This window comes from Manis pentadactyla, chromosome 14 (genome assembly GCF_030020395.1).
Source record: "Manis pentadactyla isolate mManPen7 chromosome 14, mManPen7.hap1, whole genome shotgun sequence".
NCBI lineage: Eukaryota > Metazoa > Chordata > Mammalia > Pholidota > Manidae > Manis > Manis pentadactyla.
In genome coordinates this window covers 88,264,463-88,292,080 of record NC_080032.1, presented here as the reverse complement: position 1 = coordinate 88,292,080, position 27,618 = coordinate 88,264,463, and the positions used below count along the sequence as shown (strand labels likewise).

The following is a 27,618-nucleotide window of genomic DNA, read 5'->3' as shown; positions in this document are numbered from 1 at the left end:
TGGTAAGGAACTCAAGTTTTCTCCTGGAAACCATGTTGCTCAAACTCGATGGTGGGCCAAGTGAGAACAGCATTGTAGGCTACAGTGTTAGTGTATTATTTGCTAAGTTTCTTGTCCTATAAACTTGACAGATAAAGTTTCTGAATAATCAGTTTGTCACAATATAGCTATACACACTGAAGAATTATAAAATTTAGTGTTGATGTTCAGTTTAATGTAGCAGACCTGTATGCATTCAGAAATCAGTATCTTACTTTAATAATGCTTTATCTTGGGTTGTCAAAAGGTGATAAAAATGAAGAAATGTACTTTTGAGGTTCTGAGACTTAGCAGGATGGAAAAGAAATACATTCCTATAAAAACGTGATCTCTTTGTTTCTTTTGAGCATTAAAAAAATAAAGGAATTAAAATCTCACTAGTTTTAGTTTTATTTGATGTTGTCGACCTTTTATAAATGTCTACCTTTAAAAAGATGAGTAATGTTTTTTAGTTGGTTAATTATACTATATTTCTAAAAAGTTTTTAATTTAAAATAATTTCAAATATTGAATTAATGATTTTTTTACATTTGTTTTGGGTCTGTGTTAATTATAGCTCTGTCTGTTTTTCAACTTATTGAAGGTAATTGGTCTTTTTTGGTGCTCTTGGTTAGTGTTTTATCTTCCCTTATCTATTATTCAATGAGAGGCATGATTTTTAAGAGAACTGCATCCAGACAAGGGTATTTATGCAAGTTTCACACAGAAGCTTAGTCATCGCCATGGAATGCAGTGAACAGTATGAATTATAAGGGATGTGAACCATCCTTAAAATGTAAATGCATGGCTATGACTGCCAGCAAATCAGTTTTTACAGTCTATACATATTTGTTAAATATTAGTTGTTGAGTGAATAAAAATATTAAGATTAAAAATTGCAAATTCAAAATGGGAACAAAACATTTTATTGCTCTATAAGGTACTTTCTGCTTCATATATTTCACTCTAAATTATTACATTTCCTGGTGTGTGTGTCAACTTTGAGTTACTTCACACCTGCTTTTATTTGCATAACTTTCCCTGCAAGGGCGCCTCCAGCGTCCCCGCCTGCCGCGCCTCCTTTTTCGGAGATGGTGTTCCACATCTCTTGGGCGCAACTGCCACGCTGCTGTGTTTTTAAACCATGTTCTGTTCTTCAAGAGTGCCTCAGATCACCAAACTGGTCACCTTGGCCTCAGCGCTTACCTCTGCCTAGTGGCTGACAGCCTCATGTATAAAGTCTGTGCTCTGGCTGCTGTGCCCGCGCCGAGGCCGTGAGGAGCTGCGTCAGGACAGGCTTCTCTGCGGCGCTGACGGGTGGGCAGAGCTGTAGGCTGAGCACCAGGCGGAGGAAAGCTGAGGACAAGGCGGGCGCAGCACGCAGCATGGCAAGACGCTGCAGGCAGGTTGGGAAGGGCACTGGGCCTCTGGGCGGGGGACCCCTGGATGCAGGTCCTGGCCTGCGCGACTCTGCGGGCCCTGCAGGGCAGTGACTTTAGGCCGTAAGTACACAGGTGGGAATTTAGTGATTTATCATCTTCTCTCAGAGGTCGAATTACCTGTGTTACGTGATGGGCTAAAAGTTCTAATTCATGAGGCACTGTTTTTATTTTAGTATATTTATCAAAAGACTTTCCTAGTGAGGAAAAAGTTTTAAACGAAAACACCGGGACTTAAATCACTTGGAAATGAGTGAACTGAATCTCGAGTACTTCATATTCCTGGGAATTAACTTAAAAACACTGTGGTTATGTTTTCATTCTATTGTCATTGCATAATAAGAAAAAGACCACGCTTCGGTCTTTCCTTTATTATCTGCCTCTCAACCATGGTTGTCCAAGGGTTTTGTACTCACTGAAGCTGTTACGTGGCAGTGTCCCTTGATAAACATGGTAGACCTTCACGAAGGGAGCCTTCTGCAATTTGGCTGCTGCTTTTAACCCAGGTACATTTAGGCATATCGGTATTCAGCACAGCACTTTTCCCAGCATCCCTTTGGAAACTGGGGCTGTTTGAAACTGACTTTGCCTGGCCTCAGTTGCTTGTCGGATGAGCAGTGCTGTGTGCTGGTGGGACACGTGGACTTTCGGGGCTTGGCAGCTGGTGTGGAATCCTGGCTTAGCCACTTACTAGCATTGCAACCATGGGAAAATTCTCTCCCCCTGCCTTAGTTGCTTCATTATAAACAGGGCTAAATATATTACCTGTTTATGTCCTAACGTTGGTGTGAAGCGTGAATGCATTAGTGCGTAAACAGGCATAACTCGGAGATACCGCGGGTTCAGTTCCAGACCACACTACAGCACAGGGCTCAGTAAAGCAAGCCGCATGACTGCTCTGATTTCCCAGGACATGTAAAGGTTATGGTTGCACTTTTCTGTAGTCTCTTTGGTGTACAAAACCATTATGTTTAAAAAGGGTGTACGTACCTTAATTTCAAAAATATTTTACTGCTGAAAAGCGCTGACCACCGTCTGAGCTCCCATTGACTTGTGATCTCTGCTGGTGGAAGGTCCTGCCAGGGTGTTGATGCTACTGCTCAGGTGGCGGCTGTGGCCGTTCCATAGAATTAAGACAATGATATGTTTGCTACAACAATGGACTCTTCTTTCACGAACGGTTTTTCTGTAGCATGTGATACTGTTTGACAGCATTTCAGCCGCAGAACTTCTTTCCAAACTGGAGTCAGTCCTCTCAAACCTGCTGCTGCTCTATCAGCTAAGTTTATGTCATATTCTAAGTCCTTTGTAGTCATTTCAACAATGTTTATAGCATCTTCACCTGGTGCAGATTCCATCTCGAGAAACCACTTTCTTTTTCATCCACGAGAACCAGCTTCTCATCCACTCAAGTTTTTTCCTGAGATGCAGCAGTTCAGTGCCGTCTTCAGGCCCCACGTCTAGGTCTCGCTCTCCTACTGTTTCCACCACCGCTGCAGTGACTTCCTCCCCTGAAGCCTTGAGCCGCTCAGCATCATCCGTGAGGGTTCAAATGAGCTTCTTCCAGACTCCTCTTCATGTTGGTGTTTTGACCTCTTTTCATAATTTACCAATGTTGTTAATGACATCTAGAATGATGATTTCTTTTCAGAAGGTTTTCAATCTACTTTGCCCAGATCCATGAGAGAATTCACTGCTTTTGGCAACTGTAGCCTTACTAAATGTATTTCTTAATAAGACTTGAAAGTCAATATGACCCCTTGATCCGTGGGCTAAGGAATGGATGCTGTGTGAGCAGGCGTGAAACCACATGAATCTCACCTGTCTCTGTCAGCCTGGAGTGACCAGGCACACTGTCAGTGAGCAGCCATATTTTGAAAGGAATCTTTTGTTCTGAGCAGTAAGTCTCAACAGTGGGCTTAAAATATTCAGTAAACTATGTTATAAACACAAGTGCTGTCATCCAGGCTTTGTGGTCCCACTTACAGAGCACAGGCAGATTTAGCAAACTCCTTAAAGGCCCCAGGATTTTCAGATGGTCAGTGAGCACTGGCCTCAACTTAAAGTCACCAGCTGCATTAGCCCCTGACAAGGGAGTCAGCCTGTCCTTGGAGGCTTGGAAGCCAGACACTGACTTCTCCTCTCCAGTTATGAAATCCCTAGAATGGCACCTTATTCCAGAACAGGGCTGTTTCATCTGCACAGAAAATCTGTTGTTTAGCGTAGCCACTTTGGCTCATTATCTTCTGGATAATTTGCTGCAGTTTCTCCATCAGCACTTGCTGCATCCCCTGTGTTTTTTTGTTATGGAGACGCCTTCTTTCCTTAAACCTCATGAACCAACCTCTGCCAGCCTCCCAGCTTGCACACAGCCTCCTCCCCTTGCTCAGCTTTTGGAGAACTGAAGACAGGTGGGTTGGGACTTTGCTGAGGATGAGGCTGTGTTTTAAGGGCCTGTTCGGCTAGGGCGATCTGTCCGGACCACTCACATTTCTCCGTATCAGCAGTGAGGCTGTTTCCTGTTGTTCCATCCGGGTGCCCACTGAGCAGCGCTTTAATTTCCTTCAAGGATTTTCCTTTGCGTCATACCCTGGCTACTGGTTTGGTACAAGAGACTCGGCTTTCTGCCAATCCTGGCGTTGGACATGTGACCCACCTTTCACTTGAACACGTTAGGACCATTGTAGGGCTATGAATTGGCATAATTTCAATACTGTTGCATCTCAGGGAATAGGGAGGCCCGAGGAGAGGAGACGGGAATGGCCTGTCAGTGGGGCAGTAGGAACACACACACATTTATTAAGTTTCCCGTCTTATATGGGTGCAGTTCTTGATGCCCCAAACAATTACAATGGCAACATCGAAGATCCCTGATCGCAGACACCCTAATATGAAAATAATGAAAAAGTTTGAACTATCGTGAGAATTCCCAAAATGTGACACACAGACACGAGTGAGCAAATGCCGTTTGAAAAATGGCCCCAACAGACGTGCTGGTTGGAGGGCTGCCACAAACGTCCGTGTATAAAAAGCACGGTACCTGCGAAGCGCAATGCAGGGAAAGGAAACAGTGAGGCGACGATACACCTGTGGAGCGCTTAGAACGGCGCGTGTCGTGTAGGAGGCCTTCTGACCGGCCCAGCTTCTAGAAGTTTCTCCTGGGCCCCTGCGTGCTGGCTGTTCTGTTTTCATTTCATTACATTCTTCCTAGTTAAGCTTCTCTCTCCTTTTTTTTTTGGTCTTCAAAACAATTCTTGGATAATTATATCCAGTATATGTGATTGGCTTTTAAGTCACCCGGGAGTGACGCTCCCATGCCCACCTCTCTTCCAGGCTCAGGATCGCGGCGTCCCGGCGCTGCCGCGCGGTGGTGTCCGCTCATCCCCCGTCTGTGGACGGGCCGCGGCTCTCTGCACACCTGCCGGCGGCGGCGCCGGGGTCGGGGCTCTGGGCGCGACCTCAGGTCGCTTGCAGCACCCCCGGAACGCAGGCTCCGGATTTCCTTTGGATCTTGCATTTTTCCCTGACTTTAAACTTTCATGTAAAATGTACTTTCAAGCCCCATCCATCTTTCTAATTGAAAATGTACCTGGTTTGCCGTGGCTGAGTCAAAAAATACACCTGGTTGAAAATAGTAAGGTGACAGGTTATTTCCACTCAGCCACCCCACAGTGTTTTCCAAAATATGTTCATTGGGATATTAATATATTTTACAGGAAAAAAGGACTCTGGTCAAAAATATATTTATGAATATATATTGACTATATACATGAGCCAGATATCCAGCAGATGCAATTTCTGCGTTACTGTTGAGAATCCTTCCCGTGCCAGCGTGAGTCCCCGCAGAGAGCGCGTGGGGTCCACAGCCCCGAGCGTACTCGCCCTGGGAACCCCTCCGTGCGGTCGCGGGAGCTTTGGGGCGCGCCGACTGAGCTTTAGCTTTGCGCCCTCCCTCCCGGAGCCGTTCTCTCATTACTTCCCAGTCCAGCCGTAGCGCTGTTACCAGGGCAGTTTCTGCCATTGATTAGCTTCTCTCAGACCCCCTGAGAGCACCTGGTGCTCATCTCACCCCGGCCGGCAGCTGTGGTCCCTGTGCCCTTGAACATCTCACCTGGGCTTGGAGGGCCCCACCTGCGCTCCCTCCCTGAAAAGCTTTCTCTGACCCCCCCGTGGTTTATCATGCTCCTCTCCCTCCTCTAATGTGAGATCATAGTTCTGTTTAATTCACTGAAAATAATTGTTGAGCGTATACTTTCTGTGAGGCTTTAAATGAAGGGTGTCAACATTAAATTAATAGAAGAGTTTGGAATAAAAAAATTTATATATATACTTTTGTCTTTTATTTTCTTTCTCTAGTGTTCTTTTGAAGATGACAACATCCATTCCTTATTAAAGCCTTTAGAACTGGAACTGCAAAAGACAGTGCATACATACTGTGGAAAAATTTACAAAATATTTATCAAACAACTAACAAAAAGTGTAAGAGACCGTTACAACAGAACACCAAAGAAAGGCGGTTCGTGGTGACTGCCGAGTCCAATGCATTACAACGAAGTATCAGAGGATATGTATGAAGGAATCGTCCTGCATGAAGTGTCTAGGAGGAAGTATTCGTCCTGAGAATGATTTTTTCCCCGAAGAAGTTACATTAGCAGTATATTCATGTAATGAAGGATAAGTTCAGGTCTGGGATGCCAGCAAGACGTTTTTGATCTCTGATGTTTTGTAGCATTGTTTGTTGTCATTCCAGTATTGATGAAAATGTTGAATGGTTGTAGCCTACACTCTTATTCTCAAGTGGGTAAGAACAGTAGGGGTGTATGGTGGAGAAACTGTACCTCATACACAGGTGGAAACACTCAAACTGTGAGTATAGCAATAATTTTATGTCAGCACTAACCTCACTTTAAACATATGAGAAAAAAAAAGTCGTTTACAGGAGCAGAAAGGTTCTGTTTCTAAAGAAATGTGATGTAACTGATCTAAACATTGACAATCTGTGTGTGCCTTTTACATTTCATCTCTGTTTTAAAACATTTTTGTGACAATCATGTTTAAAATTATTTTTAGATTATAAGTAAGTTGCACGTTTAAAACTGAGCTGTATAAAAAAGAGGAAAAACAGTGAACATTTTGGAGTTTTAGTCTATGTGTATGTTTGTGAAATGTGTTTTCATGTGTTTATGCTAAACTGTCTTGCCAAGACTCTTATCTAAGATTGTTAAACAGGTATTTTGGGAAATGTTCTTATCACTTTAAATGAAAATTTTCAGCTTTACTGGGCATTCTGGAAGCAAAAAAAAAGCTGGTAATAAAGCAAGAATCTAAATAGTGTACTTAAATGATGGTGAAAAATGTGATGGACCGAAATGCATAAGCTGTGCACTTCCTGTGAACAGTGATTTTATTTTAGTTATAATGGAGCAGAAGAAAGTGGTCCATTTAAACTTTTCTTCTACCTCAAGTGGCTTTGCAAGATATTTTTGAAGAAGCAAACATATAGAGCCTTACTTTAAATTAGCGACTCATGGGATTTGGATTAAAAAGATTGTTGTATCTGACTGTAGGAAAAGTAGTTTGGATTGGTTTAATGTGCATATCTTCCTGTGTTGAGCATCAGTCAAGACAGTTGTCTTTTTAAAGTCTTGAAGATAAGAAAAGTTTTACTTCTCTTAGTGTTCTTGACTGCTTTCTAATGTAATTACAGACTGAGTATTTAGCATGCTCTGGGCTGGAGCACATATCTCATTTTTACCAAGTGCTATATTTTTCTTCTTTTGGTATCTTAATGTTTAAATAGAGGGGAAAATCATGAAGGAAAAAGTGTCACTTACGTGGAAACAGTGGCATTGACTTTATGAAGACACAGTACCCTCTGTGGAGACATGGGCTCTGCAAACGGGGAGGTCAGTGTGGTTGTCTGTGATGTTTGCAGGCCCGTCCGGGACACAGAGGGAGAAGAACGTGTAAGAAAGGCCAGTTAGAAGTTGATAACCAGCCTTGCGCTTTTAGAACAGGTGCATATAGAGACACAATCCATATGTCCTTGGCAGGGTTCCATGTGAATAAAGAAACTTGTGAACTGTGGTAAAATAGAGTTTGCTGAATAGAAAATGAGAATCCTAAACTTCCAAAGTCTGGTGGGTTTATGTACGATCATTTCTAGCGGCCCCCCGAATTGTCACCTGCCTGGTTATGTAAAGACTCCAGTGGGGAGCTCGTGGAAAATAGACCCTTGGGCGTCACCTGTGGGCACTGGGTTAGGGCTGCCAACGGTTTTTAATGAAGAGGTTTAGGAAGTTATGCACAAGAGAGAATATTCTGATGGTGCCCATTGTGCAGACCAGCTGCTCACCAGCGTTTCGTCGTATTTGTGTTGTCTCCCCTTCCTTTGGTGCCTTAATGTTGTGAACGCTTTGGGAAGCACAGCAGCATTGCACCACCTGTGGCTTCAATTAGTATCAGCCTTTAGGCAAATTCCCCAGATCCTCTCCAGTGTCAAGGGTAAAAATACGTCAAATTATGACTTATTTTTGATAAGCACCTCAGATGATTTCATGTCAGCTAGTACCATTTGGGAACCATTGGAAACCATTTCTTCAGCTTGAAGGTTGAGTTAGGATAGCACAGTTCTTGGCACACTTGGTGAATTATAAATGTTCTGAAATATCAGAGGAAGTTCTTGGGGTTATTGACAAGATGTGAATTTATATTATTAGTAAGTTCCTTGGGTTGAATTTCCTCAGTAAACAGACACTGTCAGCCCCCTGGGCTCTGATGTGATTGACTGGGACTGTGTGGAGCGTGGTCGCCGTCTGGGCCACGGCACTGGCTGCTGTGGCCTCACACGTGGGCTGCATTCACACTGTCTCACTCTCCACATGGGCATCAGTTGGAAAGTTCTTCATCTGGTTCAGCAAGACCTGAGCTAACTGGGCATTTTACCAGGAATTGGGTTATGTGGTGGAAACTCTCCACTTAGGAACTATTTTTACCTCAAATTCAGGTTATCTCAGAAAGTCCATAACCATATTAACATGAGTCTTCTGAATTTGTCTTTTAATAAGGTAACTTTTTCCTTGAGATTTCTCAAGAAATGCTGTTCTCAGCATTAATGAGGTTATAGAACAATTTAGAGAACATATTATATGTCTTTTCATAAAACAGTGTATCTATGCAGTTTATATAAATTACATTATATATTCTTTGAATCTATGTGTTAGAACAATTCTGACCTCAGAACTGTTTCTGGGCTACAATATTACCAAAGTGGATTGATTTTAAAGTGTAGCCAAACTTCACCTGTAAGATGTAGCCATTTTAAAAGAACTTGGAAAACCTTTAGAAAGTACATGTTATAGTTTATATTTTAAGACAAGACATACTCTCTTTCCCTTAGGAAGAGTAGTCCATAATGTGTAGGGTCACTCGGGCACCCAGAGCCTGAAACAGTATTCCCACCTGCTCATTGCTCACTCATCTTGCGTCTAGGCATATTTTTGGTGTAATGCAAAGAAAACCAGACTGTGAACTAGATCTGGATTCTCTCTTCCTTGGGGACCCCAGGCATATCGTTGACCCTCCTCTGTGCCTTAGGTTTAGAAGCAATCACTATGCCTTGTGACCTCCGGGGACTCAGAAGTCATGAGTCACGGAGGCAAGAGATTCAGAAGAGGCTGTGGATCCGAGAGCACTGCGCGTGGCTGGCCTCCCGCCACCCCGGTGTCACTGCTCAAGTTCTGTGTCCCCTGTCGTCCCCTGGAAGCTCTTGCTGCCGCTTCTGGGTGAACGTTTTCTGGCATGTATTCTGTCTCCAGTATGAACTGGCTTACAGTATGTGAGGAAGAGTTTTTAAGGAAGAGAAAGCAGAGAAGAATGTTGTACATGAATGATCAAAAAAAGAAGGAGAAGAGAGGAAGTGAAGAAGTGAGGAAAGAGGAGAGTCAGAGTGGGAATGGCAAGGGGCAGAGTGCGAGGGAGGACGGGGCAGCGGGCAGCTGGAGGGGCAGCGGTGGGGAGGTGGCGGGGAGGCAGTCGCCCCCGGGGCGGCCCCGTCCTGAGCCCCCGCCCGCCTGCCTCCCTGTGCCGGGGCCGGAGGGGTGCTGGCTTCCACGGGAGGGGGCGGCAGGGCAGCCGTGGGTTTGTTCGTATCAGAGTCGCTTCTCAGCCCCTCTGCTGACTGTCGCTCAGTGCAAATGATTCAAAATTCTATATATATATATATTTTTTTACTGGATCTCAATTTGTGGGCTAAGACCTGTGGACACAATGATAACGATCTCCCTTTGAATGTTATCCTTTCTGTCATCGCAGGTATGGCTGATACGAAGCTCAACCACAGATTCACCGGGAGGGTTGAGGCGGGGGTCGGGGGAACCTCATGAGGGGCCCCGGGATACGCTGCAGCCGTTTCCCCGGGCGACGCTGATAGGAAGCCAGCTTTGGGGTCTCCGCTCTGCCTTGAGCAGCAGCGTCCACCGTGAGTCACGCCACTGACCCCTCAGCCGGCACACTTCAAGCTGACGCTTGTGAGCGGGTTCCAGAGAACAGGGGCAGCAGAAATCCATTAAAGGGAACACCCTGAAAGTGGTATTCGGTGTTTGCTTTTTCAGAAGTTTAAATTGTGAGTAATAAGTACCTTAGTCGTAACCAGAACCTCTTCTTTGCAGTGTTTATAGAAAGACCACTCATCTGTTGTTTTTTTTAGAATAGCATTTAGTTTCTTAGAGCATATAGGGAAGAAAAGTAGGGGTGCAATATGTCAAGTGTGGGGCCAGTTATTGTTTACTAAATGTGATCTTAAGTGTCTTTAAACAACAATTGCCTTATTGCATTTTAATATTTAATAAAAGTCGATTAAATGACAATTTTTACTGTAATAGTTATCCTTTTATACACTGCCAAAGCAACCTTTTTTTGCCTATTAAAGTTTGGCTAAACTGTTCTGATGTTTGTGGTTATTCATTGGTTGAAATTAAATTTTAAAAATTAAGTTATGTGAATTTAAGACAAGTCTAAAAGGTGGTACAACAGTGTTCTTTTTTAAAAAACTAAAAATGATTCTGATGTTAATTCAAATATCTAGCAATTAACAGAATCATGAGAACATGGAAATAGCATATTGAATTCGGCAATTTAGAACTGATTACAAATCAAAGTCTAATTTACTTTTAAATGGAAAATATGTATTGTTACTTAATCTCCACCAGTAATTTCAAATGTCTAATGGGATTATTTCTTTAGAATTTGCTATAAACTCAGTTCTTCAGCAAAAGAGAGCCTTTGAAAAGATGAAAAAATTTTCTCTCCCTGCTAATCATATGAGTGCTTTTTGGAGGGTCTGTGGTCATTTTAATATCAAACTTAAGAACTGATGTGGAGCCTTTGGTTATATTTAGTTTATATATACAGTCTGAATTTGTGACCATTATTGACACACACAACTTGTAAAAACTGAAGAGAACACAAGTATATATTCCATTTGAAAAGTAAATTGACTTGACTGTGGTGGAAAGCAGCTGTTTTCAACCTTTGTATAAAATTTCTTCAGGGAATATTGGAATGTTGTGCAGAAATAATTCAGGGCTTGTAGAATAGTGGAATATGTCATCCATTCAAAACAGCACTGCCGTCAGTATTTGAGAGCTGGACTGGTGGGTTTTGATGGATCTGTAACAGAAGATCTATGAAGGGAATGGTTTGCCCCTGTTCCTGAAGTCAGACACTAGAAAAGGTTGCAGATACTTTTAATTTTCACAAGCATTTTGCATAAATATATTGATATTTTTAGTGTAATGGTTCTAATGCTCAGGAAGCCATCTTGATGTACTGTGATATTTAGAGATTGCTACCCTTAAACTGCTTTTTACCTTAAAATCTGGTCTTAGGATAATTTGGATATCTTCCTCCAAGTATTTTGTGTATCTTGACATTTATTAAGGGGAGGGGGATGTAAGATTATAGATTTGGATGTAACCTGAGAATAATGGAAAGTTACTTTGTTGTGTTTTGGGGGAATTGAACTCATCTTCTTCTTGAGAAATGTTGCTGTTACTGAATAAATATCTACTCAATAAATGTTTAGTTTATTCAAATGATGTGTTGAATTATTCTAGCCGTCAAAAACAAGCTTGGAATCTTCAGGGTTGGGATGCTTGATAACTAAGAATCTAGGCAGAGGGCATTTTCTGGATTGGCTGTCTCAGCAGCTGCACAATATCGGGAACCAAGGTTCCTCCTTTTTCCATGACATCCTCACCACGTGAGCTTGGTCTCCCCACATGGCCCCAGGAGGACAGCCAGCACTCCAGGTGGCAAATGACAAGCAGAGGCAGAAATATCTGTGTCTGTTTGTAAGAGGAAGGGTCCACCTTCTCCCATTCACTGCCGTCATCTCCACAGCAATGTCTGCGTCTAAAACAATCACTGGCAGAGGAATAAAGCTCAACGATCGGCTTCGACTACGAAGATTTGCCCCTGAACTTGAAAAATGGCCTCTCCTTGAAGAATAGCTGCTCCAGAGGACAGGGAACAATGTGAGGGTTCTGTTAGAAGTAAGGCAGACGACCAGGGGGCTTGGGAGATAGCTATTGGATCGAGCAGATCATACATTGTTTTACTGGCTTAAGTATTTCTTAGAAGTTTCAGGGGAATCAAATTTCAGATCTAGAAAAGAGTACTTTTCTGTGCCAGGGTGTAATTTTGCTTTAAAAGCTCTCTGTATTGTTAGGATATAACAGTTTACAGTTGTACATGTTTTATTATTTACACAACAGGTTTTCTGGTTACAATCAGTATAAAGGGTTTGAAAAGACAATTGATGTGACCCAGTAATCTCACTTACAGCAATTTTGCCCAAATAAAACAAAACCCCTGATCATAGAAGATGTATGCACCCCTATGTTTATTGCCACATTATTTAGAATAACCAAGATATGGAAGCAACCAAAGTGTCCAGCAATAGATGAAGGGTTAGAGAAGATGTGGTACGTATACACAATGGAGTATTTTCAGCCATAAAAAAGAAATGCTGCCATTTGCAACAACATGGGTGGACCTAGAGGGCATTATGCTCAGTGAAATAAGCCAGGCAGAGAAAGATAAGTACCATGTGATTTCACTTATTTGTGGAATCTGAAAACAACAAAAGAAAATGAATAAAACAGCATAGATGCATAGACATTGAGAAGTGACTGGTGGTTACCATGGGGGAGCGGTTGGGGTGGGGGGATGGGGAGGGTGAGGAGGTTAAAGGGGCATAAAAATCTCAATCATAATATAAATTGGTCACGGGGATGGAAGTGCAGCATGGAGAATATGGTCAATGGTTCTGTACCAGCCTCTGTTGACAGAATCACTCTAGTGGGGGTGAGGATTTAATAATGTGGAAACTGTTGAACAACTGTGTTGTATACTTGAAACCAGCATAAGATTGTATATCAACTATGCTTCAATTAAAAAAAAAGGTGATTTCTTTCAAGAAGAGTGTAAAAGTTCTTTTAAATTTATGGTGAAATATATATAACTGTTAGTCTTTATGATACTTTAAATCTTTTATAGGGTGTTTAATAATGTGCTCACGGAACAAGAATTTAAACAATACAGAAGAATTGAAAGTACATGAAGTAAAACAATAAAAGACCCTCCTTACCCATCTGCCCCTAAGAACGTCAGGTGTGTGTCTCCCCGTCGTGCGGTGCGCGTGCATCCAGGACGCACATGCAGGTGAGGGTCTAAAACAGGCTCGCGCTTTGCTCCGTCCTCCACAGCTCGCCCCCCACATGCGGAGTCTGGTCGGTGCATTGGCTGCTGTTCTTTCATGACACACTGCGGTGGCGATGGGCACACAGACTTCGCAGGCGTGGAAGTGTGAGCAGGGCCGCCAGCCTCACGGGGCGCAGGATCACAGCCGCCCCCAACCCCACCCGGCCTCGCTTCCCCCATTCTGAAGCAGGGGCTGCTCCTCCTGGCGAGTCGTCGGAAGGCCAATGGTGACGTAAGGCTGCGTCACAGGGCCTGCGTCACAATGTCTGCGTCACCGCCTCACCTCCAGCCCACCAGCGTGTTAGCATCTCACAGCGCCGCAAGGTGCGTGCAGGTAAGACATGGAGGGCGAGAGGCTGCCTTCCCCGCGCGTGTGCCGGTGCATCCTTCTAAGTGTTCCATTATTAGTTGTTAATCTACTGCTCCTAATTACAAACCATGTCATGGGTGTGTATGTGCAGGAAAAAGCAGTACGGATGGGGTTCGGTCCCTCTGTGGTGTCAGGTGTCCTCTGGGGTCCTGGGACATGTCCCCCGCGGCTGCTCTAACCACTTCCCATCTTCCTAGGTCTGAGGGATTTGATTTGTCCTATGGAGCATTAAACTTTGGTGTCTCTCAAGCACCAAAGTAAGTGTCAGATTGTTATTTTTTAAAATTGAAAAGATGGAAGTTCTTGTCACTTTCTCCAGTACATAACGATAAAAAACAATAGTACTTTTGGGGGAGTGACATGTCTGAATATTGTTACTTCAGGGTTGTTCTTTTACTTTTCTGTTTCTCTCTTTTCTTTTAAATATTTCCAATGAGAAAGTCTTTTTATTTTTTAAATGTGAGAATTAACAAGTGGACCAAATTGACTTCTGCTTTGCGTACTGTTGACATGTAAAGTCTTCTAACAGGGCCACTTAACTAACCAAAAGAGGTTTTTATTAGAACAGTGCTGCCCAGCAAAAATACAATGCAAGCACATACGTAATTTTAAATTTTCTACTAGCCACGTGAAAAGCAGTAAAAGCACTAGAAATTAAGTCTCATATATTTTGCTACACCCAGTATTTCCAAAAGAGTGACATGTGGCCATGCAGTCAATGGACGTGGAGTGAGACATCCACCTTTTTCATACTAAGCATGCATTTTTATATAGCACATCTCAGTTTATTTTGAGTCCTGAACTTTTCTAAAATCTGTGATGTATGAACATCATTCTGTTACACACAGTTTGGGACATCTGCCTAAAGTTCAGACATGTTTCGGACACTAATATATTACAGTCTCCGATACTCCCCATAATTTTTTCCAGTTTAATTTTTATTTCCAGTCAGTTTTCTTTGTGTGTGTTCTATCCCCAACATGGGTGTAATCTTTCCAGACTTTTACATTTGGGTCACCAAATGCTGCTTTTGTGCATTCTAATCTTGTGTTCTCATCTGATATGTCCAATAGCTGAAGTCTTCAAGGGCGCAGTTTCTTATTTTTGCCAACTTTTGCTCACAGGTTTGTTTCCTGGTGTTTTTGTTTTTTTTTTTTGTAATTTAGGATCATGAGACCATGTTTGCCAGAAACTTTGTATGTTTTGGCATTTCTGAAACTAATCAGAGACTGAATTTTAATCCCAAATGCATGAGGGTAGACCTATAGTTATGAATCTCTGGAGGGATTTTTATTTTAAGCACCCTGGCTCTGTGCCAAGACACAGATACCTCGGTGTTCCCTGTTTGCTGGGGGGCAGACACCTTTTCTCTACCCTCCTTTTTCACTGAGGGTGAACCCTCTGCAGGGCTTCAGTTCAAAGCCCTACCATTCCCAAATTCAAGGCTTTGTTTCCTGTCCCCAGGTAGTCGTTGAAACCCAAGCCCTTAGATAATGGAAACTGGCCAATTACTTTGAGGCCAACAGCACTTTCCAGTGTCAGCCTACAGCTGTGGGTTGCTTGCTTTTTAGTCCTGGCTCTGAAACAATGTAAAAATAAAACTACTGTTTACTGAGTGCCTTTCATATGCCAAGTGCGTTATATCTGTGATTCCCATTTTGTTGTCATCTTTACTGTAATACTGATCACTCTATGTAAGTGGGACGTATCTGCTACTCTTTGTGCTTATCCTTGGGTGTATTGGGTATAGTGTGTGATATTTTCATTTATAATAAGGGATATATATTCGGTCTCTGTCCCTTTGAGATCCAAAAACCCTCGGAATTTCCTAAGCAGTGAGAGTGTCCAAGGCGTCTTTTGTGAGGTTGATGAGTTGACTTTTGGTTGCCTGGAAAAAAGAACTATGATTAGAAGGGTAGAACTTTCAGTCCTGCCCCCTGACCTCTGGAGAGGGGGGAGGGGCTGGAGATTGAATCCACTGCCAAGGGTCAGTGATTTAATCCATCTTGCCTGTGAAATGAAGCCTCATTAAAAGCCCCAAAAGGTGGAGCTTGGAGGGCTTCAGGGTTGCTGTAGAATCCAGCAGAGTGGCATGGAGAGGGCATGAAGCCTCTACACCATTTCCCTTATAAGCATCTTTCCCACCTGACTGGTCCCGAGTTACATCCATCTATAATAAACTGGGAATCTAGTAAATGTAAGTTTGTGAGTTCTGTGAGCCACCCTAGTAAATTACTTGAGCCCAAGGAGGGTGTCAGTGAGTGTCCAATCCATAGCTGATGATATAACCTGACTGTCTGAAGCGAGGAGGGTGCTTGTGTCTTGTAGGACTGAGCCCTCGCCCTGTGGAATCTGATGCTACCTCTGGGTGACCAGTGTCAGAATTGAGCTGAATGTACGACACCCATCTGACGGGGGAATTGCTTGGTGATGTGGGCATCCACCTCCCACCTCCGACCCCAGGAGAAGTAGAATTGGGTATAGGATCTTAGCTGGTGATCAGAAGTGGGATTGGAGTCAGAATATTGGATGTGGTCATCATCATGTGTAATAGTTGTCTGCTTTCTTATTTTCCTATTCCGTGAAAATGTAAGTTCTACAAGGATCGGGGCCATGTCTATCTTGTTCTTAGTTAAATTTCTACTATCAGTGTGACTAGTTCCTAGTGAGCGGTTGGTAAGTGTGTGCCGTACCGATGAGCGTTATCTATGTTGCAGGTAATGTAACTTTTCAGATGAGGACCTGGGGCCAGGGGAGTGAAGTGATTTGTCCAAGACTACAGAGGTGGTCAGTGACAGAGGATAAAATACCAGACACCAAAATCCACCCCTGGCCCCTGCCATTTAGGAAGCTATTTATGTCATTAGTTTCTGGGAAGCCAATGTGAATAGCTAAATTATGAAAGTGGTTTTATTAAATGATAACTGAAATAAATCCTTCACATCATTAATTTCAAATTATATTTAATTTTAATACTGTTAGATGGTTTATATTGTATAGAATTAAGGAAATTTCATAGTATTAGCATGAGTAAAACTTCCAAGCCCTATTGATTATACTTTGTGCAATTTTTGTCCTATTTCTGAATAGCAGATAATATTTATTATATAAAGTAGATTTTGAGTTCTCATTCCTTCAAGAAAGTATTAAAAATATGCTTTCTTTCTTCCCTCTCCTACTTTTCTTATTCTCTGGCATAAAAGGGAAGGTTAGCAAGTGATTATTTTTACTGAGCCCATTAGAAAAATCAGTTTATTATTACTTGAAAACATCTCAAACATTTAGCAAGCTTAAAACGTCCTATTCTTAGGTCTCTAAAGATTCTAAAATAGATACAAATTGCCTAGCTTGGACTAAGCTATTATAGTTTTCATTTCAAGACTAGAGACTATTTTCTGCAATAGAGGCAAAACTATCAAATTGGTGTTCAAAGTCAGGTGAATATCGCAAATACTATCCATCACCTGCAGAAAGCTTGCATCAAACATGGGATCATCACAGGTGAAGAGCAGACACCGTATGCTGAGTCCATGGAAGGGCCTGTTCGGGTCTTCTCGGGGTCCATCTGCAGGACACTGTGGGTCACCACGACTGTGGGTCCTTCTCAGGTGCAAGTCGAAATGAGTGAATATACGTGCTCTCCAAGTATAAAGGCTTTGACCCATAGTGCCTTTTTCAGGTTGATGCTATGAAATAAGTGACTCCATTGTCTGAAAGAATAGCTCTCCATAGGGTCTGGAAAACATTCTTATACTTTTAAAAATAAATTTTTAAATGTTGTGTACAGGGTTCGATATTGTACAGCTAGAGGTAAAGTCTGAGCCCATTTCACAGAAAGCACGGAGCTTTGAGTATTGGACGAGCTCCCACACACAGAGAAGAGCTGCTCCGTCTTCGGAGTGGGAGTGCGGGTTTAGGTTAGGTCATAAATCAATGATGTTTTATCTCCAAAAATGGAATAAAAAATATTTTGGCGATATATATATATATTTTAAACACACAAGGAGTTGTGGAAGCTAGTATTTAGAGGAAATAACCTCTAAAAAATAGGACAGCTCCAAGCAGAAGTACAATTTTAGTATGTCTTGTTAATTTCTGTGCACCTGCAAATAGAGAGCGCGGCATTACTGTGAGCGCCCAGAAGGCAGGACGGCTCTCACTCATTCTTACCCTCCCATGTTCCGCCACCCCTGGCTGGCGCTGGACGGGGGTCTTTGGAGATACCGGTTCAGACGATCATGGACAAGCCTCTGCTGAATGTGTCTCAGCAGAGTAACCCCCCACCTTGCTGGCCAGCCCATGCCGGTTTTGACAGCTTAGGCAGAGACTTTTTCTTGTCTTGAACGACCATGTGCTGTCCTCTAGCTGGCCCCCTGCTAGGCCTGCCCTCTGGGGCCTCACAGAATAAGTCAGATCCTCCTTCCATGGCAAAAGCCCTTCGCACATCTGAAGGCGGACACGGTGGCCCGGCATGTGGATGACGGTGCGGCCAGCAGCACACCGCAGTCAGATTCTGCCTGCCTTTTAGGACTTGGACTTTGAAGAGGTTTGCTTCATGGGTTACCTCTTCATTCATCTGAATCATATTAATCTTGTAACCAATAAAATCCCTATGTCTTTTTCAAATGCTTCTAAAATATCTCGAGTAGATTTTGAAATATGCATTTATCTTTAATAAATATTTTGTTGAATTTGGCCTATCATGTTGGCTTTCCCGACTCTTCATGGATTTTTACGATGTCATGTCATGTCATTACTGATTCTCAAAGCTTTTTTTATGTCGCCTCCTGCCCTCATAAGCTCTGCTCCTACTTACGGTCAGAGAGGTAATTCTCGGCGCAGACCGTCCTTTTTCTCAGTCTGGGTCATTGTACACACTCTTCTGGAATACTTTCCCCTTTTTTTCGTCTGCTAACTCTTAATTCTTCAAGGCTCGACCGAGACATAGTTTTTCCTAGGACTTCTCTTATGCCTGGGGAGATGGCCCCCCTCCGAGCTCCCACAGAACTCGCTATTATGTTAAATCCTAACACTTACCAAACCGCATCATCCTAGTCTACATTCTTCACCTCTTTTCCTCACTACCTATGAGATCCTGAACGTGGCATGTATTTTCTTCACCATGTAATCTTTACTGCCTAGTACAATGCACGCTGTTTTACGGTATGTTTCTTGAAAAACTAATTCAATGAGTCCAGTGGCCTCACTAAAGTGAGACTAAGCACGTTACACAAGACCACGGACTGCAGAAGCCCTGTGACGTGGCCCCTTAAGCCCTGCTCCCTGAGTTCCTGATTTCTATGTCAAGTCATGGTCATTCAACCAGTTATGGACCCCCCACCACACCGAGTCCCCTCCAGTGCACATCTCTCATCCCTTCATGTCGGCAAGGGCAGCACGAAATATCACGAAACCCTGTTAAACGCGGCCCTGAAATTCGGAAATATTATGCAGATGTTCCCCAAGGGAAGCATTTGTGTTGCTCTTGAGCTGTAATGGAATTTAATTCTTGCATCTCTTTCTGTTTCTCTCTCCCTGTTGTTTATAGAAGGTTCTAATCTCATATCGGTTTTCTGTAGATTTTATTTGTATTTTCAAAACATCTTTGGTAGATGTAGAATACTTGATTTATTTAAAAATAAATTTCAACATTTGCATCATCACTGTTGTTTTTTAACGCCACCTTACAATGCTGTTTCTTAAAGTGAAAGTTAGACTTTATTAATAGTTTAAGGAAGTCTAGAGGAAGCGAATGAAACGTACTTATGTTCACGTGTGTCAGGCATTTCCCCTGTATTACTGCTTATCTCTCACGAGGACACTGCAAAGCAGATGATGTTAATTCTGTTTCATATAAGAGGAAAGGAAGTCGTGAGGCGAGAAGGGACAGAACGGGGACTGCGTTCAGTGAGGTTTGCATCTAAAGCAGAGACCCTCTGTGAGGATCTGACAGAAGCCATCGTCCCCTTCCCAGGGGACGTTCCTAAGCCACAAATCAGTTCTTTGTTACAAGCTGCAAGAGGGAATCTGACTTGGAAGTAGAAAGGGAGGCTTTAAGATTTTAAGATCGTGGTAGTTCTGAGCACCACTGGGGCAGCTGGAGAGCCAGGAGTGAGATTCGCCAGCCAAGACACCCCGTCTTGCCAGCGGGCTCCAGCCCTGGGCAAGTTCACTGTGGATTCAATGTGACCAAAGAAATGACAGTAGAACGGTCTTGGGGTGAAAGGGTTATACCCAACTTTATTCCCACGGTGGCAGGTCGGTCACTAGAATCCGTCCACTCAGAGCCCCCACAGCCGTCCTCTGGGCCTCTGTCCTCGGCGCTGCCACCACTCCAGCCTCATCTCTGCTCTCCTGCAGCCTTGCAGCCCTGCCACTGTGTTGCCCAGGGCTCTGGGCGGAGCTCTTTATATAGAGTCAATAGCAACGTGTTGCCCACACGTGTGCAGTGAGCCAGCCGACCAGGGCCAGGCGAGCATCCTGGGGCCACAGGAACCTACCTTTTATCCACAGCCCCAAACGCCCCGGGACGGGTCTGGTGAGGAGCCCCCACCTTCGCCGCCTCACCAACGTGAGCAGCTGCATTTGTTTGCAGGGCTCTCTGGAATCCGGTGCAGCTGGAAGGCCTGCTGCAACCACACTGTGTTTTCTTTACTGAATGTGTGAAGTGCGTTTATTTTCTTCATGTTTTGTTTTGTTTGTTTTAAGAAAAAGTATTAAAAGCCGCCGCCCGCGTGCAGCGCCCAGGGCGCGGCCTGGGCTGGCGGGGAGGCCGGGAGGCCGCCGGCTGGAGGCGCGCCTGGGCCGGTCAGCGCGGAGCCGACCCTCCGGGGAGCCCGCGGGCCGCGGACCCGCGCCCTGGAGTCAATCCGGCCCCGCCCGCGGCTGCGCCGGCGCCTCGGCCCTGGCGGAGGCAGGCCCGCGCCTGTCCGCAGCAACTCGGGGACCCCCGGCGACATCCCAGGGGGCCTGTCTGCGCAGGCCTGGCCCGGGCGGCCCGCCCCGGTGTGGGCCCTGGACGGGGTGGGCCGGCACTGCCCGAGTCACCGTGTAAGGGCCCCGCCCGGGGCTGCGGGCCGAGGCGGGCGCGGGGGAGGAGCGCAGACCCGCGGGCCGCCGGGTGCGCCCCCAGGGCCGAGGCTCAGCCTACTGCTGCGAGAACAAGCCAGGTAATACACCCTCTCACCCCAAGAACACCCCATTGCCATTGCTTCGTCTCCCTGAATTCGTAGTGAGCTTGCCCGGGGCTGAAACCACTGGCAAGACGCTGGGTGCAAGGCCGGGTCACCCGCTGGGTTCCTCAGCACTCTCTGAATGCGCGAACCCCACATTCCCACCTAGCACTGGGCCCTGCAAATCATGCAAGCGGTTCTGGCTGCGCACATGGGCCTGCAGCGACCACCACCAGGCCTGCATGGACACCAACGCGGGCCCGGGGCCGTTCCCGCTGCCGCCACAACCCATCCTGTCGCTGCGATTGCGGGGTGCCCGGCAGCACCCCCACCCCTGCTCTGAGAGGGAGAGAGGAAACCCGTGCAGCACAAACCTTGTGTGACTTTTCGGTGGTTCCTGGATTTCCGAGCCGCCCCTGTGGTGCCAGGTTAAGACTCGAGCCCCAAAGCCCGGATCTCCCTGCGCCCCCCTCCTCCAGGAGCAGAGGAGGGAAGGCTCTCCTCGGGGCGAGAGGAAATGCTGTGATTCTTGATCCGATTAAACCTTGACCGTAGGTTTACAGATCTTGACTGTAACCTTAGGAAATCTGTAATGCACGTGCGCATTCTAGGGGAGCACGTGATGTCCGTGGGACGGCGCCATCGCCAAGGAGGGAGAGTGTGTGGGTGAGTGGGAGCCTGCCTGACGCTGGAGACCGGGACCACCTGCTTGGGGGCGGTACTGAATCAGCTCGTCCAGCCAGTATGTACTGAGCCCCTGTGCGCGCTCGATGTCCGGCTAGGTGTAGGGAGACAATTTTGAGCATTAGGGTTCATATCTAGTCACTGGAGCCCCAGGGACAGCAGGCAGGCTGAGTAGATACTCTGATACCAATAATTAGGAGGATATGCTTCTTCACGTTAATACAACTTCTTAATTTTCTAGAAATTGAATTATAATTGTCATTGACAATTGAAATCTGTAACTGAAATTCAAAAATAGCAATGTCATAGCTAAACATTTTGTGGGACAGTAAAAGATATGATTTAAATTTATACATGAACTGAAAAATGAAGCAGGTCCTGTCATAATTTGACAGGCATAATCACTTACCCTGTAATGCAAATAGTAACCTGATAGCAAGATGCTAATAGTGCCTCGGTGCAGGTGCTGCTAATGAGCTATTGGATCAGGCTGCCTCGTATTCTCTTTTACCTACGCATAATGTTTGTGCAAAATGCAAATGTGAGCTTTAAGCTGAGATGTTTAAGTGCCACCTAGGCTCATGGATTGACCTTGAAACAATGAGAATTTTGAGTTGGGCGATGATCACAGCTTAATTGTAGCGTAGAGAAGCGTCAGATGTCTGGTTCTCCTGACCGCCACAGTTTGCCCTCAAATAGGAAGTCAAGTCAATGTAGGGTCTGGCCAGGTGACAGCAGACAGGTCATTTCGCATTTGTTTTTCCTCCCCATTTCTAGTAGTTGGACTGCTCTGGGAGAAATGGTAGCAATTACTAGTATAATTAGGGGTCACTCATTTGTTTATTCAGCAGATATTTATTGAGTGCCTGCACTCAGCATCTAGTAGGAATGACATAAATATTTATTGAATGAAAAATAGTATCTTGAGTTAAAAAAAGCCTTCCATAAGTAATTTGCAAATGTTGCACTAACCTGTAGTGAGGAAATTATTTCTATTCGTGTGATTCAAATATGGAAAAGATAGTCAAATAGTTTACTCCCCTAAGTTTTTCAGCCTCTTTTCAGTTGGGAGGGAGAAGACATGAGCTCTGGCTAATGAGATAATGAGTCTACTTGTGAGCTGAGCGCCTGGGAAGCCCAGTGGTCAGGGAGGGAGACAGTGTGTTCTGGAAAATGGAGTGGTGCTGAACGGTGGGCCGGAGAAGCTCTTCTGATTCCTGCAGCACGCGTCACAGGAGAAAGGAACTCTCATGGTGGCCGAGAGAATTTGTGAGTTTTTCTGAAGTAAAGGGCTTTGTTTTTTAATACCATATTACCTAGCCTGTCCTGACTAATGCAGGCACCATTGTATGCTTTCTATTCTGGAGGATTTTGTCATTGCTTTTGAAGCATTGTTGATTGTAGCCAAAGACTATAGATATTTAAGTGACCATTGCTAACAGGTAGCTTAGATGAATTATAGTATCCCATACCTTTGAATACCAAGCAACACTGAACAGATGTGTGTGGATAAAGTGAAGGTTCCTGTGGCCAGGATTCCCACCTGGCCCTGGTTGGCTAGCTCACTACACACGTGTGGGCAATACGTGGCTATTGACTCTATATAAGGAGCTCCACCCAGTGCTCTGGGCCACACGGTGGCACGGCTGCAAGGCTGCAGGAGAGCAGAGCCGAGGCTGCAGTGGTGGCAGCGCCGAGGACAGAGACTGAGACAGCTGCAGGGGTAGAGAGGCCCAGAGGCAGAGACCAGCTTGCTGCCTGCAGACTCGCTCTGAATGGACAGGATTCTAGTGACTGACCTGCCACCGTGGAAATAAATTTGGATATAAACCCTTTCACCCCAAGAACATTCTACTGTCATTTATTTGGTCACACTGAATCCATAGTGAACTTGCCCGGGGCTGAAACCCATTGGCAAGACAGGTCTTTTTTTATTGTGGTAAAATATACATCACATAAAATCTAACCATTTTTAAGTGGACAGTTTAGTGGCGTCAGGGATATCAACGTTATTGTGCAGCCATCGCCACCATCCATCCCCACAACTGTTGTCATCTTCTCACATGGAAACTCTGTGCCCGTTGAACAGCACCTCCCCAGCTCCCCCTCCCCCAGCCCCTGGTGACCGTGACTGCGCTTTGTCTCTCTGAGTCTGAACGCTGTGTGCACCTCATGTTTGTGGAGTCACGCAGTATTTGTTCTTTGGTGATTGTCTTATTTCACTCAACTCAATGTCTTCAAGGTACATCCAGGGTGCAGCCTGTTTCAGAATGCCCTTCCTTTTTAAGGCTGAATAATATTCCCGTTGTATGTATGTGCGACATTTTGTTTATCTGTTCATTCATTGTCATATTCTTCATTGAAGAGTATTGAGGTTGCTGCTACCTTTTGGCTGCTGTGAATCCTGCTGTAAGCACGGGTGTACAAATACCTCTTCAAGTCACTGCTTTCAATTTCATGGTTGTGCACCGTGCAGTGGAATTGCTGGATCCTGTGGTGATTCTGTTTAATTTTTTAAGGAACCTCCATACTGCTTTGCGTAGCAGCTGCACCATTTTACACTCCCACCAGCAGTGTGCAAGGCGTCCAGTTTCTTTACATCCTCCCTGAAACTTCTTATTTTCTGTCTTGTTGGTGAAAGCCATCCTAATGGGTGGAAAGTGGCAACTCAGCGTGGTACTGATTTGCGTTTCTCTAATGATTTCTCTAGCCTGTAAGTCTAGAGGATTTAGAAGTTATAAATGATACTAGGAAATCTTCCTTGGCTATTTTATAAGCTATGGGATAACTTCATTTTTGTTATTCTCTAAATTATTACTTTGAAGTACTTACAGTTTTATAACTTATGTGTTCACCTCCTTCAGATGCAGGGTCTTTTTTTATTGTATAGTATTTGAATAATTTTCATTCGCAATTTTGACCAGTGAAGTTTCTCGCATTTTCCTTAACATTTGAATGGTACTGTCAGGTAGTGGTTAAAAGTATGATTTCTTGAGCCAGGAAACGATTTGAGTTTATAGCCTGGCTCTGCCACTTCCTGGCTGTGTGACTTTGGACAAGTTACTTAACCTTTCTGAGCTTCAGTTTCCTTTTCTGTACAGTGGGTATAATATTGGTACCCTACTCAGAGGGGTTTTGTGAATATTAAGTAGATATGTGTAAATCTCTTGGAACAATTCCTGGGACATAGTAAATATTTAGTATTAGTTATTACTGTAGCTTAATTAAAATGCCGCAAATCATTTAGTGGCAGTCCAGCAAATGTTTTTATGCATTAGGAAAAGATGTTGACAGTATTATTTAAATCTGAAGCAAGAGAGTAAAAATTCATTATGGCTTCTGGAGAAGAGTCTATGGCTTTGAATAGAAGGGCTTTCTGGTCTCTGTTAGTCAATAAAAAGTAGTTGAAAGTCACCTTTAGTACTTCTCGTAAAGGGAACTAATCTTTTGACACCATGGGGCCTTGAATCAGTGGCTGCCGATCTATATTTTCTGTATACAGTTACGTTTCCTCTCACCTTACTCACTATGGGCTGAAAATCAACACACTTGGACTGAGAAAATCAATGGTGTCCATTGTGGTTCAGGGAACCCTGGGTGGGAGACATATGTCCTTTTGGAAAACACATCCAAAGGAAATTGTGTACGTGCTTTCTCAGAGGAATCCTGAAGTCATTCCTGGATGAATTTGTGATCCAGCAGGTTTCTCCCCAATTACACAAGACGGAACATCAACTTATCACCTCGCAGTAGCCAGGCTACTTCAAGCATCCCGGTAAAGACACCAAGATTGTCCCTGTGAGAGTAATTGGCTCTGGGGGCCTGACTCAGAATTTACAAACTGCCTCTCCTTTTTGGGCCCATTTGGCCTTGGTTTTCAGGGACGTGTACTACTTACTGCTCTGAAAGGAATCTCATTTTCAGCCGCCTCGAGGAAATGCCTCTGAATGGTTTTGAGCCTCCCATGTTAGCAGAACCAGATGAATTACTATCAAAAGATAATTCACATTGTGAATTTTGTCTCTTTAACAACATGCGCTCCCTCTCGGCAAATTAAGGAAGCACTTCATTGATTTTAAGGTCAGGACCTCGAGAGTGTGTTGGCCCTTGTGCTGGGGGTTCGCTCTGCATTAACTAAATTGCAAGACATAAACACACGTGTGTGGCCCAGATGGGGAGCTGAGCGGTTTGCTTTCGGAATCCCTAAATGATGTTTTCTGGATGAAATCCGTGGCTGGATAGATAGGCTCTGAGGTTTTCTCAAATGGCTGATCACTTTTTTCATAGGAAAAAGCCAGAGAGGAGAATCTGCACTTGTTTTTGCTGAGTGTACTAGGAGAGTCAGGATGGGTGCCTATGTTGTCATTTGCGAGCTAGAGGCCTACAGTTAGGATAGACAGTTGGTCGTCCTTCACCGTGTTGTTACCAGCTGGCATCTGAGCTAGTTCAAGGTGCTGTCAGGAGAGACCGGGAAGGAGAAACTAGGTGAAGTGGTCTGGGAGAAAGTGGTCCTGCAGAATCCGAGGGAAGAAGGGAAGTGGTCAGCTGTGCAAGTAATGAAGCCCTGGCCCCGCGCCCGCTGCCCAGAGGCACCCTGTGAGGCTGGAACTACGTTCCTAGACCACCCTCCCTGCACGGTGAGAGTGGGCAGGAGGACTCGCGTTGCCGTTTGGCGTGTGGAGGCAAAGCCGGTACTCTCAGGCGGTGGCGGCGGCCCGGGGTGGCCCTGCAGCCCCTCTGGGGCATCCCAGCCCATGCAAGTTCCTTGGGCTTCCCCGTGAGCCCTGGCGGCACCTCGTCCCCTGCTCTGCTGTAAGCCAAGGGCTTGGCAACGGTTTTCTAGCTGCAGGGACTCCTGGCTTAAACTCCTCGCTCCTCAGCACTGTGGTGACTGTTCTCCGAGGAAATCCAGTCAGACAGATCCTGCTCGAATCTTCATGGAGTCCTGTCGGAAGTTCTAGACACCTCTTGGGACTAAGTAAAAAGGCACTGAAGCCCCTGAAGCCCTCTTATAAATTCCTTTTTTATGTTGCTTCCAGAAACTTTGAAATGAGACAAGGAAGAGAATTAATTAAGTGAACCCGAAGGCTACCCACATTGTAAATTCCACTTGTGTCCCTTGTCTCACACTCTCTGCAGGTACCAGTAATACAATATGTCCCAAATCTGATGGTGAATACCCCTCACTGTCAAGTAAACCCCTTGGCTTCACAAAAAAGATTAAGTTCTTCTAATTAATATGTTCTTTTCCCTGTCAAAACCCAGCTAGTCAATCTTCCTTCTGTTGTTCCAACAAAGTTCAAAAAGGTACAATTCCTTCCTCTTGGCGCCCTAATAAAAGTCCCACAACATCTCCTCCCATTTCATATTATTTTGTTTAGTCACAACCAGAGAATCTTAGCCCTGGACCAGGAAGGAGCTTGGTGACTTCTAAGACACTACAGGTGCTCAGTCTCAGCCTGGGTCTCTACTCCAGAACTTCTGAAAAAGAATCTTTCCATATGCTGCAGTTTTCTAGAGACTCAAAGGTCATGAACACATAAAGATCTGCATCATCCCCACATCCACAGAATTTAAAGAATAAATACAGAGGAATCTGCAGACCAACTAAACTCAAGGGAGCAATTTATAACTTGAACATTTAGTCTCTCACTGGATCCCAAACAGAAGAAATGATCCAAGAACCTCATCATGTTACTTTCTAGACTCACATTGATCTTGTCAACCATGGGCCTTAACAGAAATGTAATATTTTGTGGGGAAAAAGGTAAACAGGAATGTGATAAAGAGAAAATGACAAAGGTATTTTGGCCTCAGCATGGCCACGGGGCCAGTTGAGCCATGACATTAGTTGGAATACAGAGCCTGTGGAGTTAAGATTCAGCTGGAGAAAAGATCAACACTAATGGCCAAATAATGGGGTGTCAGCACCTTCTTCTGTTTTACTATAATAGCTTGGAGATTATTCATATTAGTACATTGGGAGGTACATCTGTCTTTTTGCCAGCTGTGTAGTATTCCTTTATATGTGCCATCTTTTATTTAACCAGTCTTTTACACTTAGATTGTTTTAAAATCTTTTTTTGTTAAATACAATACCAGAATGAATGACTTTTGTATAATTTGAGTTTCCTACTGAAAAACAGAATTAACAATTTAATGTGTATTTCAA

General features: G+C 44.4%; 1 protein-coding gene across 2 annotated transcripts in view; it reads left to right on the top strand.

The window, feature by feature from the left end:
* Positions 1 to 11,551, top strand: part of GXYLT1 (glucoside xylosyltransferase 1) — a 43,183-nt gene extending 31,632 nt beyond the window's left edge. For both annotated transcript variants that reach the window (XM_036889609.2, XM_036889610.2), the window contains one exon: positions 5,814 to 11,551. In XM_036889609.2, coding sequence (XP_036745504.2) covers positions 5,814 to 5,984 — 171 coding nt within the window. In that variant the 3' untranslated portion in view covers positions 5,985 to 11,551. The remainder of the gene's footprint in view (positions 1 to 5,813) is intronic.
* Positions 11,552 to 27,618: the final 16,067 nt, after the last annotated feature.